General features: G+C 38.4%; 1 protein-coding gene across 3 annotated transcripts in view; it reads left to right on the forward strand.

The window, feature by feature from the left end:
* The window catches only part of LOC128125533 (cytochrome P450 2C70), a 30,121-nt gene extending 15,137 nt beyond the window's left edge, over nucleotides 1-14,984 (forward strand). Inside the window, exons 5-9 of one of the 3 annotated variants that reach the window (XM_052763018.1) lie at nucleotides 6,072-6,245; nucleotides 7,154-7,295; nucleotides 10,307-10,494; nucleotides 13,531-13,676; nucleotides 14,807-14,984. In XM_052763018.1, the coding sequence (XP_052618978.1) occupies nucleotides 6,072-6,245; nucleotides 7,154-7,295; nucleotides 10,307-10,494; nucleotides 13,531-13,676; nucleotides 14,807-14,984 (828 nt within the window). Of the gene's footprint in view, nucleotides 1-6,071; nucleotides 6,246-7,153; nucleotides 7,296-10,306; nucleotides 10,495-13,530; nucleotides 13,677-14,802 lie in introns of all 3 variants that reach the window. The other 2 variants (XM_052763020.1, XM_052763021.1) reach the window with 2 other exon arrangements.
* The last annotated feature ends 211 nt before the right edge of the window (nucleotides 14,985-15,195 follow it).

Here is a 15,195-nt window from a genome sequence, read left to right on the forward strand (position 1 = left end):
AAGTCTGTACTGTCACCATCCAAAAGCTAATATTCAGGCTATGAACTTTGGTTGTCTGATATCAGGTTTATTGGAGAGCTGGCATTCTGAGAAGATGTGAGTAGTTTTTAACTTCAAAAAGAGGGCATTTGTGTGAATTTGGGAAAATAAAAGGACTTTTACAGGGTGTAGAGTACAATAAGAAGGCTGTGTCCTGACTTGTGCATTCTGTCTTCTAACTGTCCCCATTTCTTGGAGAATCTTTTCTTCTCCTCTTTGAGTCCTTCTCACTTTCCTCCCTCCCTCCTTTCTTCCCCTGTTTCTTTCTTTCCATTATATAGCCCAGGCTAGCCTTGAAACTCATAATCTTTCTGATTCTGCCTCCTGAGGTGTAGAAACAACAGATGTGTGCCTGTTTAATGAACTCAGCAGTTTGAATTTCTTTATGACACACCAATGTATCTGTAGTGGCAGTAGCAGTTGATACAATAATTCTCATAAGTACAGCAATGATCAGTCCAATCATCCTATGAGTTCTTACGAGTACTCTTTCAGTGAGCTTCTGCTTCTGCACTAGAAGTATCACATGTGAGTCTTGCCATGGCCTCAACAGTTTCATCAGCATCCAGACTGTTGGCCTTGCTCTAAGAATGTACAGTCTTTCAGAGGTGACATTTAAAGACACAATAGAATTAGCACAGGTATGAGGAGTATAGTGTTCACAAATGATACTATAATTATTAGGGTGCCATTGAACAGGCCTTTTTAGTAACAAATAAGGTAATGGAACACATGCTACAAAAAGGTGACTCTGATTTAAGCTAAAAGATAAAGTATACTTACCATCATTTATGTTCAACTTTCCTTTCCATGCTTTAAGAGAGCAGGAGGCACTTGCTAATTTCCCCAAATTAGTTTGAACTGAATTGCCAAATTGCAAGAGGGGACTTGATATGCCAACACCATGCTATTCAATCAGTTCATTAAAAGTAGAACTAGCCGGGCGGTGGTGGCGCACGCCTTTAATCCCAGCACTCGGGAGGCAGAGCCAGGTGGATCTCTGTGAGTTCGAGGCCAGCCTGGGCTACCAAGTGAGTTCCAGGAAAGGCGCAAAGCTACACAGAGAAACCCTGTCTCGAAAAAACAAAAACAAAAACAAAAACAAAAACAAAAAAACAAAAAAAAAAACCCAAAAAAGTAGAACTAATTTCCATGGTTTCATTTAAACTATACCATTACCAACTCAATGCTGAGAGCATATTTTCTTTGAGGGAAGCCATATGAGTTCCAATCAATGACTTCTCCCATGGGAGATATTAACAAGCACCCAAGGGTTCTCAGGTTTACATTATTGCCAATGTATCCAGTCAGATTCCTTGTTGGTAACCCCTATCTCACAAAGCAGCAGATTTATGGAACTAGTAGTATTGATCTCCTATCCTCTAAAACCAGATGCTTGAAGCATATATAAAACTTATTATGAAAATCCTGGGTAGTATTAACTGTAGATAACCACACTTGAAAAGTTATATTTAGACATTAAGTTCCATTCCCCATACAAATAGGAATTCCTTACACTTCCACAGTATAAATTAAGATTTCCTTACCCACCTCTATAGGCTTAGCAGGTCCTCAGTTGTTATAAGTACCAGGTAGCCAAGAAGATTCATTAACTACCACAGGGATATACATATCTCCCTAACTTACTTCTAGGTTAATTGGAGGATTAGGAATATAGGCCCGATATGTGTGATTGGTCCCCGTTGCCTGTACAGTTATCGTGGACAGCATAGCAAGAAATAAAGTTGTAGCATTCAAATGTTTCTTAGCCAGTCGAACTATTGTTTCCATTATCAGACAATTTCTTAAGATGTCTTCAGGGAAGAGGATCAGCTTTCCATTTTAAGGACTTTCTCTCTTTCTTTACAACCTTTCTTCTGTAGAAACATAAGCATAACCTCGGTCTCAATGTAACACCTTCCCTGGTTTCCATTCTAACGTTCAAACGTCCTTGTAGTACACAGGCTGATTCAGTTCAGCAGTTTTCCCCCCACAATCCAATGCCTTTCAGCAGCCATTGTCCTGCTTCTATTAGCATTTTAAAAAAATTAAAGATAGTAAAGCATTATGCAATCTATCCCTGGGAGCCCTCACATCCCCCTTCTCTCTAAAAAACATTTCTAAGTTATTTTTTTGTTAACCTGAGTATACCTTTATAACATTAGCAACTTATCATCACATAAAAATCCATTTTACTAACAGGAAAAAACCTACCTAGGAGAACAGTGAAGAACAGCTGTAGAAAGAAAACGTGTAAAAAAAAAAATTAAAAAAAATCCATTTTAATTCAAAATAATAGTAAGCAGAGGTTCATTAGGACTAAGAAATTTTATAGGTTCTGTCTTTGACCAATAATGGCCACAGCTGTTCTTCACTGTTCTCCTAGGTAGGTTTTTTCCTGTTAGTATTTTTTTTAGCAGTTGAGGTGGCTGCAGTTCAGTATTACTATCATGTTTCAATAAAATTCCATTTATTTATTTAATTCATTTATTTTTTAAAGCAAGGAAACTGAGCTGAAGAAACACATTAAGCCTTCTTCACAGTTTTGTTTCCTCTTTTAAAATTTTTGTCTCAAACTATTCACATTTCATCCATTCCAACTTCTTGTTAACTAGTCTTCATTCTCAAGTACCTTTTCCAAATCTTTCCTTCTACTATATCTTTTCTACATCCACAATCATTCTGCAATGTTTTTTTTTTCCCCCGCTCAAGTTAGGCCACTTTCTGTTCTCAGTGCATCTCTATCCTTCATGTGTTAATTTTTATATGAGGTCCGTTAATGCTGAGTCTCAACCTTTCTTAAAGATACCCATTTTGGATGAGGATATTACAAACTGGGGTTTCAAAGCTGTCCATTATTACAATAAGAAGGAAGTTTTTCTTAGTCAACTCAACAAACTGTCACCCAAATTTAAATAAATAGCAGAGTCAGTGAAATATTCCACGAATTAGAAACATTTAATAAAGGCTGTCTGATTACAGTGAATTTAAACTTTTGAGCTGTATAACTCAGTATTGACACAATCTTTTTGTGGAACATGTGGGATTTGCATGTAAATATGCTCTTTGTCTTTTTCAAAAGCCATCTATAAAAGCATTAAAACAAACCTCTACAGGATTTTAGGAGGTAACTTCGGGTAATATCCATGGAGAGTTTTTTTAAAAAGAGAATCCTTTTTATTTCTTATTGATTCCAAGTAACATGTTAATGCCAACTGCCAATTATTAACGGTGTGGAACAAACAATTTACCTGCATTTTATTTAGTGGAAAAATAATTTTTTTAGGCTCTTTATCAATAAGAGATTATTTCTAAGAGCTACCACCTTAGAATATTTAATAAGTTAATAACCTGTTCTGTTTTAGGTATTACATTTTTATAGAATTTAACTGAGAGTTTCCAGAAAGTAACTTAAAAAACAGAGCCAAATCCTAGGTAGTGATAAACAGATAAGAGCATACTTAATGATACAGTTCAAAATTATGAATTTTGCTCTTTCATTTTATTTACTATGATAATTAGGTATTCATTTAAGCATTAATTAGATGATCAAGAGAAGAGAACATCCTCCATATAACTAAGGACTACTGCTGCTGGAAACTTAAACAGCATTGGCTTAGACTTTATGCCCTGATTCCAGTTGTTTTTGTACTAGAAGTTGGGCTTGTCTTAATTTTTTTCTCCCATGAAGGGACCATAGATATTGAGTTATTCTTGGTATTAGGGAAAAACCAGAAACATTTCCTATGAAGGGACTTTTAATATTGCGTTATTCCCCTATAAGGGAAAAACAAAGAACATTTAAACAAAAATCAAGAAAATAAAGAAGAAAATTCTAAGTTCTGGGCCAGCTGTGTTGGCTCCAGCTGCGGCAGTGGGGCCCAGACTGTCATTTTTTGGAATTCAGGTGTCACTGCTCTGCACTGCCGGGCCTTTGACTGGAAGAGCTGACAGGTAGCATGCAGCCAGAGAGCTCTGAGTTCCAGCTGATTTTAATTCCTTCCAATCGTTTAGAGTAATTCTATTCTGAGTAGCCCAGTTATTTAAAACCTGTCTTAGATAGGGTAAATGCATCCCATGTGCCACCACTATTTCGTTCAACTGGTCTAGCTCTGTCATCTCTGTAGGATTCCAGCTAACAACTATCATTCTTTTTCTATCAGGAAGAGCCTTTTTCCTTCCTCTATTTTTTTTTGTCTCTTGAGCCTTTCTATTTGCAGGCCTTGATTAAACATTTCCCCTTCCTCTATCGGGAAAATCCTTTTTCTTGATTAAACAGTTGCCCCTTTTCCACCTGGAAGGGTCTTTTCCTTGATTTATTCTTTGTCTCAGGAGTCATTCCATTTGTATTTGTAATATTTGCAAATGTGAAGTTAATGCTTCTCCTTTTAACAACTGTACATATTACCACTCCTGAGATGGGGGATTCCCCATGTCCCTGTCAAATCCTGGAGTCCCCCTTACCCGAGCAATCGTTACCTCCAGTCCTGGAGTCTTGCTTACCTAAGCACAGGATACTTCCAGTACTGGATTGTCCAGGTTCCTCTTTCTTCCCAGCCCCATGACATTGGGTGCCATATATAGGTGTTCTGTATGACTTGAGTAGGTCAAAGAAAGAAAGTCACTCCAGAATGTATTTCAGCTTTTGCTAGCAGCAGGGGGATCAGCTTCTGATGAACTGAATGCCTAGCAGCTTCACAGAAGCCTCTTTATTGTTACACAAAAGGCACATTCAGCCAGTCAGTTTCCTCATACCAAAACCTCTTGTCTGGTCTAGGAGTTGTCTGAAGGAATGAACCAGTACCTAAGAAATTATCAGTCATGTGAGACTTCCTGGTTTGCCAGACTTCCTGGTTTGCCAGGTATGACTGGAGACTAAGTTATTCAAAGTCTCTGAAATTTCTTCAGGAAGAGCAACTTAGATCATCACGGACTATTTACAAAAGGTTACTTCAAAGCCTAGGTTCCATCACTCTGGAATTTATGCCAGATACAACAGATGTGTTGAATCTTTCACTATAACTCTCATTTATAATAACATGGTAGTTGAGCATTGAATGGCCCTACTTCATACTTTTTCCCAAAATAAAAAAAAAACAGATTTTTAAACAGCTAGCCACAGGCTATACTTTAAAATTATATATATGTAATTATATGTATACATGAAATTATATACAATTATATACACATACATAAAATTATATATGTAATTATATATACATAATTTGAAAATTAGGCATTCACTTAAGCATTAATTAGATGATAAAGAGAACATCCTACTATTAACGAATAACTAATTTGAGATTATAATCACATCATTTCCCCCTTCTGTTTCTTCTCCAGCTTCTCCCATGTATCTGGCCCCCTTGCTCTCATTCAAATTCAAGGTCTTTTTTTTTTAAGAATACACACACACACACACACACACACACACACACACACACACACACACATATATATCTCCTCCTGATTCATTATGTGTTGCTTGTATGGATACGATTTCAGGCTGACCACTTGGTGTTAGGTAACCAATTAGGAGACATCCCCAGAGAAGACTAAAACTCCCTCTCCCAGCAGCCTTTAATTGTCTAGGGGTGGAAACTCAAGAGATTTCCCCCTTCTGCATTTTCATGTCTACTGGAGTTGCAGTTTTTAAGTGACTGGAGAATTATGTGCAAGATAAACGGGGATAAAGACTTCTTCTATCCCTGCTCTCACTGACTTGTGGTCTAAGAATCTGACTAGTCATTCTGCATCTCAGTGTTCTCAGTAGGACTGAGGTGACAGTGGCATTAGCCCACACAATCCTTTGGCGATCTTTTGTCGTGAATTGAATGCGATCTGAAGTTGCTTCACAAGCTGTGCACATGGCAGCTCTGATCATTTGATCATGCTGTGCCTGCTCCTCCAAATGGCAGGCATACGGAGCCCAGGAGGCATGTGAAACTCACCCTTACGAAGAAGTGTTGGACAGCTAGCCAAGGCCTGGAAGGGGTGCTGTTTGCACTAACGCAAGTTTGTTTCTCTTCCAGCTGTGCAGTGCCTACCCTGTGTTGTACCGTCTCCCAGGAAGCCATAACAAATTCTTTAAACATGTAACTGAACAGAGAGAGTTTATTTTGAAGGAAATAAAAAGGCATCAAGAATCTCTGAACCTCAGTAACCCTCAGGACTTTATAGACTATTTCCTGATTAAAATGGAAAAGGTACAAGGGATCCTGACTTGCTACTTCTCATTCGTGGGAGTTCTGGCTCAATTTTTTTGATCTTGGTAAAAGTGGGATGTTCAAAATAATGTTTCTTCTAATGATACATTCATTGCTTGTTGAACCAGTTTCTTAAGGCAACTCATTTAGAACATATTGGGATCATTCCGATTCTCAGTTATTTAGAATTAGAAAGTTTATCTTTACTATGTTCTAGGTTAGTTCTTTACTTTGAGGCAAATGAAAACACATACATACCAATTTAAGAGTGATGAGAACATGTCGTATACGTAAACAAACCTTCAGGAACAACAGGTGTAATGACTTAGGGAACACAGGACTTTTCTTTAAAGAGACTCTAGGAAATCTTTGCAGGTGAGCTTGGCTTTGAGGAAACTCCTGTTTAGGTGAACAGGAGCCTAAGCTAGAGGATGGTAATTGTAGTCTTCAACTGAGCTATCTTTGAGAAGGTGACATTGATTTGAATTATGGTGGTGGGTGTAAGGACTGAAGAGATTAAAAATAGCAATGGAGTTTGTATATGTGTAGTCCCTGAGACTTTAAATGTAATAAAGTTTCACCAGGGCTAGAACTGATGGTATCAGTAACTGACTTGATAAACACTATATTTGAAAAAAAAAAAATCACAGAGGAACTGATTTTCTCCATTGGGTGAGAAGGGAGGAACAAGAAAAAACTTGGAATTTTGTACCTTGAATTATGTTTTAACTATGTGAAGGAATCCTAAGGGTCACTGGATTCCTTTATCTTCAGGTAGAATACTTTCTAATGTCTTGCTTACCTACAAAATGCTTTTTTTCATATTGAATTATTTTATTTCTTGAAAGCCTTTAAAATAAACAAACATACAAGCAAGCAAACTAATTTCTATAACCTATAATTGTTAGGAAAAACAGAATAAAAACTCAGAATTTACCATGGAAAACCTGGTCATCACCATATCGGACCTTTTTGGTGCGGGAACAGAGACAACAAGTTCCACAATAAAATATGGGATTTTGCTCCTGCTGAAGCATCCAGAGGTCACAGGTATGATCATAGACGGGCAGATGAACGTCCAAGTAGAAATAGGCAGATAGAACTAGAAACTGTCTCACTCTTTTCTAGAACATACACTGTACTAGCAACATTTGCATAATTAGTATACTTACCTCCTACTGGATGAATTTAATTCAAACTAGATCACAGTAAAGAAAAAAAAATCTTTAAGTCACAGCAGGAAATGGAAGGGAAGTGGCCACTAATCTCCCTGCTGTGATTCAGAATCCTTGATTTGGGTTGACACAAATACGTAATAGTTTTCTTCCTCACATTTTTCCTACATTGTAATAAATATATATTTATTTCCCAGAAAGTATATATCATTTAAACTTTTCTTAGCATATATTAATTATAGTCAATGATGTGCTTCATTACAACATTTTCAGAAATAGATGATTATTTTGATTATACCCATTGCTCTTTCTCCGCCTGTCTTCCAGTAACCCCCTTCCTCTTCCCAACTCGTCCCTTTTTTACTTTCATGGCTGTGTTTTTCTTTTTTCAATAAACCAATAGTTTAATTAGGTTTATTTACCTGATCATTGGTGAGATGATATTTGCTGTATTATCAACAACTGACCAGTGACCACATTACTCAAGAGACTCTCTCTTTTCATCCCAGGAAATATTAACTCCCCATAGATCCTCAGGAAGATTTTGGGTCTTGTAAATCCCTCACCTCTCAATGAGGGAAGGTTGATGGGTTCATTCTTGTTCAGATGTTTTGTGGGTGGTCATAGCTGCTGACAGTTCAAGAGTTAAGTGTTCATGTGTCATAGAGTTTCTAATGCTGTGAAAAGACACCATGACCGCTGCAACTCTTATAAAGGAAAGCATTTAATTGGGGCTGGCTTACAGTTCAGAGGTTTAGTCTGTTGTCATCATGGTGGTGCACAGTCAGACATGGTGCTGGAGAGGTAGCTTTGAGTTCTATATATGGATCATCAGGCAACAGGAAGACAAGAGTGATCCACTGAGCCTAGTTTGAGCTTCTGAATCCTAAAAGCCCACCCCCTGTGGCAAACTTCCTTTGACAAGACCACACTTACTTCAACGAGGTCACACCTCTAATAATGCCACTCCCTATGAGTCTCTGGGGCCATTTTCATTCAAACCACCACTCTATACTTTAAAAAATGTTTACAAGCCACTTGTGCTTCATCTTTTAAGAACTCTGTTCAGAACTATAACCTGTTTGATTCAATTATTTGTTTTGTGTTTAGAGTTTTGGGTTCATTGTATACTCTAGATAGCAATCATGCATCAGATGTGTAGCTGAAAATCATTTTCTCCTGTCCTGTTGACTACCTCTTCATCTGATTGACCATTTCTTTTGAGTAAAGAGGCTTTTAATTCCATGATGATCCTATCAATTACTGTCATTATTTCATGAGCGACTGGAGTCCTATTTATTAAGTCCTTTGTCCCCCCCTGGGCCTTACTGAAGTCTCTTTTCCTCCTTCGTGCCCAGATGTTCTTTTTACATATATTCCATTTTCTCTTCATTACCTAGTTATACCCCTGCGCTGTCTCCACACTTCACAACTGTTTGCACATACACATAGACATACAAATAGATACAATAGGTTAAGGTCCCCTAGGAGGGAGAACATACAGTTTCTCATTTCTGAGTTTGGTTCACCTCAACATTATATTCTTCTTATCCATCCTTTTATTGGACAATTTTATGTTGTCTTTTTCTTTAACAGCTGAAAACTCTTCCATTCTGTATATGTACTACATTTTCATCATCCATTCATCAGCTGATGGACATCTAGGATGGCTCCATTTCTTTGCTATCAATAAACAAGGATGTATAAATGTGTCTGTGGCAGCATATGGGGTTCCTGGGTATATCTCTAGGAGTAGTCATGTGATAGATCTCGCTTTAACTTATTGAGGAACTGCCATAATGATTTCCATAATGGCTGTACTAATCTGCACTCCCATCAGCAGTGGAAAGGGTCCCTTTCCCCATATCCAGAGCAACATTTGTTGTCAGATTCCTTAATGATAGCCATTATAACTGGGGTGAGATGTTATCTCAAAGCAATTTTAATTTGCATTTTCCTGATGACTAGCCATATTGATCATCTAAACAAATGCTTTTTAGCTAGTTGTGTTTCCTTTTATGAGAACTTTTCATTTGTCCACTTGCTGATTGGCAGATTTTTTTTTGTGTGTGTTTAAGATTTACAGTTCTTTGTGATTTCTGAATTTCTGAATATTAGTCTGAAAGATAGCTGGCTAAGAATCTAAGAGGTTATCCCATCTGGGAATTCTCTGTTTACTGTTTACTCTCCTGTTAAGTTTTTTTTTTTTTCTATATGGAATCTTTTGATTTAACTTTGTCCCATCTGTTGATTCTTGAGGCCAATGCCCTGCTCTCAGAACTCTGTTCAGGGAGTTCTTTCCCATACCTATTTCCTTAAGTTCATTTCTGATGTTTTCCCTAGAAGCCTCAACATTTCAAGCTTTAATTAAAGTCTTTGATCTACTTTGCACTGAGTTTTGCATAGAGTGAAACATGAATATAATTTCGTTCTTCGGCACATAGATCTCCAGTTTAGCCAACACCATTTATTGGATAGTCTGTCTTATTTTTCCACACTGCATGTCTTTGTGTGTGTGTGTGTGTGTGTGTGTGTGTGTGTGTGTGTGTGTGTGTGTATGAGGCTACTGTGAATGTGTTTATTTTAGTAATTGATTTCTCAGTATGCTTGTTATTGGTGTATGGACAAGTACTGATTTCATATGTTAACTTTATATCCTGACACTTTGCTGAAAGTGTTTATTGTCTTTAAGTATTTTATAGTAGATCCACTAGAGTCTCATATTTAGAATCTTGTCATCTGTGTATTAGGTTTTGTACTCTTGTATAAATGATAGAATTTGTTTTCCTTAACTCTCTACTTCCTACTACAACTTGAAAATGATCAAGACTCAAATAAAAGATAATTCTTTTCCACTTTATAAAACCCATGATTTCTGCCTTGAAGCTAAAATTCAAGAAGAAATTACACGTGTGATTGGCAGACATCGGAGCCCCTGCATGCAGGACAGGAACCACATGCCCTACACAGATGCTGTGCTGCATGAGATCCAGAGATACATTGACTTTGTTCCCATTCCCTTGCCTCGTAAAACAACACAGGATGTGGAATTCAGAGGATACCACATTCCCAAGGTGAGATCTATTTCATCTGTGCTCCTCACCAGGCAACTTTGCTTGTCAACAATTAAGTAATGTGGTTACATATGGCCTGACCATCCACAAGGGTGCCAGAACCATATGCCAGTCATCTCAGCCCCGTCACACCCTGCTCCTTTGTCCGTCATTTGTTGATATGGTTTTCTAACATGATTGGGTTCTCACAAACTTTTCAGTCCTTTGATATGTCCATACTCTTCCTTGGTTTGATGGAACTCATCTATGCAGCTCAGTAAGTTGACATCATACCAAACAAATTGGTATTGTTTTTATATACATATCAGTACACATAATTTATTTTGAGACTTGGTCTTATTCTGGACTTAAAAAAATAATATCCCAGCTCCAACCTCCTGAGCACTGGAGTTTACAGGCTCAAGCCACCATTTTCTACTTAGTTTTAACCAACACTTAGTATTTTGTTTATCAATAAATAAACTGATTTTATTCCAATTAACTCACAAATTAAAATACCACATAGCTAGTTTAAGGAATCCACTCAAACACGTGCCCAGTCCTCCCACTTGCTTGGTAAGCATTTCTCCACTGAGCCATATCCCTGGCCTCTATGTTTTTAATATTATTGATTAATGTTAGTTGAGTCCCAAGTTTGCTGGAGATAAAGACATAATTTCTCTCTCTCTGAAATTGTTTTTGTGCTAGAGGTATCAGTGAATGTTTTGAATAATTCATTACACGTTTTAACATTTGGCCCAAATATGCTTAATTTGTGAAGTCTCCAGATATGTTGTTGATTTCACCCTGAAAATTTAGGGCTCTCCTAATCTGGCCTGTTTCTGGAACATAGCCCTTTTCTTTTTGGCTTCTATGTGGGCTTTTATGGCAAGCTTGACACTGGTTGTTTAAGCAGGGGGCTCAAGGTAGATAGCTAAAGTATAGTCATTTAATCCTTTCCCCTGGAACCTGCCCTCGGGATAATACCAAGATAATGGAAACCCCACTCTGTACTATTTTTCAAGAACCTTCCATGTTCCAGAATATCCACAGTTTTTCCAGTTCCACTCTAAGCACGTGTGTGTGTGTGTGTGTGTGTGTGTGTGTGTGTGTGTGTGTGTGTGTGTTTAGACTGTAAACCACCATGTGGAGTGTCTCACATGACTCCCCATTTACACATCTCTAAGTGCACTAATGTCTTTATGTTCAGTCTTCTCATGCTTTTAATTTCATATAGTAAATTTTCAAATCTTCTCTTCTTAATTCTAGAATTTATGTCTTTATAGTTTCCATTTACTAATATTTGATACTTTGTAATACTTGGGTATATTAATGACAGCTCCCTTCACTTAGAAGTGTAGTGTCTCCTGTATTCTTTTACAGTTATTCCTTCAAGTACTCAAATATATTCACATTAGTTATATTTTGAAGTTTTGTGTGATCCCGCTAAATTTAGACAATCATACTGACTGATAGTTTTTCATCTGTTGTGGCTTGCATTTCTCCTTTTCCATGCTTGCTAATGGCTAATGGGAGGTTTTTTTTTTTTTTTTTTTCCGAGACAGGGTTTCTCTGTAGCTTTGGTGCCTGTCCCGGATCTCGCTCTGTAGACCAGGCTGGCCTCAAATTCACAGATATGCCTGGCTCTGCCTCCTGAGTGCTGGGATTAAAGGCGTGTGCCACCACCGCCCGGCCAATGGGGGGCGGGGGGTTCTTAACAGTTGCTTGACTTATGTAAGACTGAATGTTGTTGAAGGAAATGGCAATGAGGTTTCAAAAAATGACTCTCATTTCATTCTAAAGTCAGTGAAATGATTTTTCTTTTCTTAAATTAAAATAGATTTTTCCTCCAACTCCTCACAGATCTCTCTACCTCTCTACCCACTCAAATCTTAATACCCCTTCTTTCTCTCTCTCATTAGATAACAAACTCATTAGATAAAAACAAAAGCAAAACAAAACAGAACAAAAACACAAACAAACAAACAAACAAGACTAGAACAAAACAGAGGAAAAGTGCCAAAGAAAAATCACATGAAAGACATACAGATGCAGAAACTCACAAATTCACATATACAGAAATCACATAAAAAAAAAAAACCAGAAACTGTAGTATATAAACCAAAGACTTGAAAGTTAAAAAAATTGCCCAGTGACACTGGCCATCTACTGCTTGACATCAGTCCTGCCCGAAGTGTGGTTGGCTTCCCCAGTGAGACTGTTGGAGAAAATGAATTTTTCTTAAGTGAGTGGTTGCTAATTTGAGATAGCTTCTGGGTTAGGGATTGGGGCATTTGTCTACTTTTCCTCTCATTGCTGAGAACTCATCTGGCTTAGATCTGTGAAGGTACTGGGCATGCTGCCACAGTCTCTGTGATTCATATAGCATGCCAGTTCTAGAAAGCCTTGTTTCCTTGGTGTCCTCCATCTCCACTGGCTCTTAATATCTTTCTATCCCCTTTTCCACCAAATTGAGATGAATTTTCAGTGGCCTTCCCCTGTGGGATGGCACTGCTGAATGTGTATCAAGAATGATGTGCCGGGCGGTGGTGGCACACACCTTTAATCCCAGCACTCGGGAGGCAGAGCCAGGCGGATCTCTGTGAGTTCGAGGCCAGCCTGGGCTACCAAGTGAGTTCCAGGAAAGGTGCAAAGCTACACAGAGAAACCCTGTCTCGAAAAAAACCAAAAAAAAAAAAAAAAAAAAAAAGACTGATGCACTCCAGGGAGCTTCTTCAATTCTGCAAGCTCCTGGCATCAGACTACAAAGTGGTGATGGTGGTGGTGAGGTCAATGCACAGAGACCCTGAATGAGAATTCTAGGATATAAAACCTGTTAGGCCTGGTATTTATATGTTCTTTGACATGGAACAGATGACTTCTCTCTCTCTCTCTCTCTCTCTCTCTCTCTCTCTCTCTCTCTCTCTCTCTCTCTCTCTCTCTCTCTCGCCTCAATCTGCTCATCCACAGAACAAAGAGATCAAATGAGAGACGTCTAAATTTTTTTTCAGATTCCATGATCTGCTTCATAAATGATTTTTGTTCTTTTTCTTTCAGGGCACAAGTGTAATGGCATGTCTGACATCTGTCCTACATGATGAGAAAGAATTTCCCCACCCAGAGAAGTTTGACCCTGGCCACTTTCTGGATGAGAGAGGCAACTTCAAGAAGAGTGACTACTTCATGGCTTTCTCAGCAGGCAAGCAAACTTTGTTTCCACGTGTGTTAGGGCCCAGGTGAGGTGAGAAGAGCTGTGCATGGAGGCTCCCATGGGTGGTATAAATAACCATCTCCATGAGGCCAGAGGCAGCAACCCCAAGGTGAAGGCTGCTTCTCATCCGATTAGAGGCTTCACCCACTGATTCTGCTTCCTGACCCAGAGCTGATCTTCTCAACAGCTCCTTTTAAAAGAAATTCTATTTTTCTGAGGTGTTTCTCTCCACCCAGAAGAGCCAGGTTCCTGTGGCCCCAAGGAACATCTTACATGTAGCAACTCAGTGCTCAGATCCAGGGATCCAGTGTGTGAAAGAAACACAGAGGATAAATGAGTAGGAAAAGACACTTTCTTGTGAAAATGTGCTATTCTCAAGTCCTCTGGGGGAGCCCAGAGACAGTAGTTTGCAGAGGTGGTATTTTTGGAGGACACCAGGCTGAATGGGCAGATTGCAAGAGAAATTGCTTGCAAGAAGTATCATTTAAGTGCCTTCTTTCAATTTGAAAGGGTCTCAGAAAAGAAAAATTGATCCACTCTAAGGGATGATTAAATGGTTAAAGTGATGATTGAAATGATTAAAAAGGAAGAGACTATTCCCATGGGAACAGAGGAAGGGGCAGAGTATGGGAAATTCCTCAAGACTGATACAGGCAAGAAGTCTCTAATGGACCAGGAACCTCTCTTACTGAGGCAGAATTTCCTCCACTAGAAATTCATGTTCCAGGAGAGAGAGAGGGCTATTACATAGAGAAACACTTTCTCTGACAAAAAAGAATAATTAAAATAGTCATGAATTTGAGAGTGGGTGATGTGGGACACAGCAAAACTTGGAGTTGGGAGAGGGAGGGTTAAAATGATGTAAATATATTACTAATTTATGAAATATAAAAATGTACCTACTACCCCCCCCCCCCCCCACCCAAATGGTTGAAATGAAAAGAAAAGAAATTTGTCCTGAAGAATGGAAGGACAGGAAAGAAATCAAGACAATGAAAAAATACAGACAGTTGGCAAATAATTAGTCTGGGTTAATTAGTCATTCATGAATGTCTATTCTAAATGTGTTAACTCAGAATCAGAATGAAATGACTTATCAGTTGTCACATCTTTTTTAGGAAGAAGATCTTGCCTTGGAGAAGGTCTGGCCCGCATGGAGATGTTTTTAATCCTGACCAACATTTTACAGCATTTTACTTTAAAACCTCTGGTCAATCCAGAGGACATTGATACCACCCCAGTTCTAACTGGCCTGTTGTCTTTGCCTCCATCCTATGAGCTCTGTTTCATTCCAGTCTGAATCTGGGTAGTCTTTCTCATGGATGTCTGAGACCCTGCTTTTACTTGTGAACAAACAGGTGTTTTGTGTCCTTTGTACCTGCATCCTGCAGTTTTTCTTTGTGGCAGAGCTGCTACCTCTGAACTATCCCAAATTTTTCTCAATTCTTTATGAACCAGTTCCAATTTCCACATATGAAAAAACCTCCACTGATTCAGCACCAATAAAGTTT

This window comes from Peromyscus californicus, unplaced genomic scaffold, assembly GCF_007827085.1.
Source record: "Peromyscus californicus insignis strain IS unplaced genomic scaffold, ASM782708v3 Scaffold_4__1_contigs__length_199733344, whole genome shotgun sequence".
In the NCBI taxonomy this organism is placed as follows: domain Eukaryota; kingdom Metazoa; phylum Chordata; class Mammalia; order Rodentia; family Cricetidae; genus Peromyscus; species Peromyscus californicus.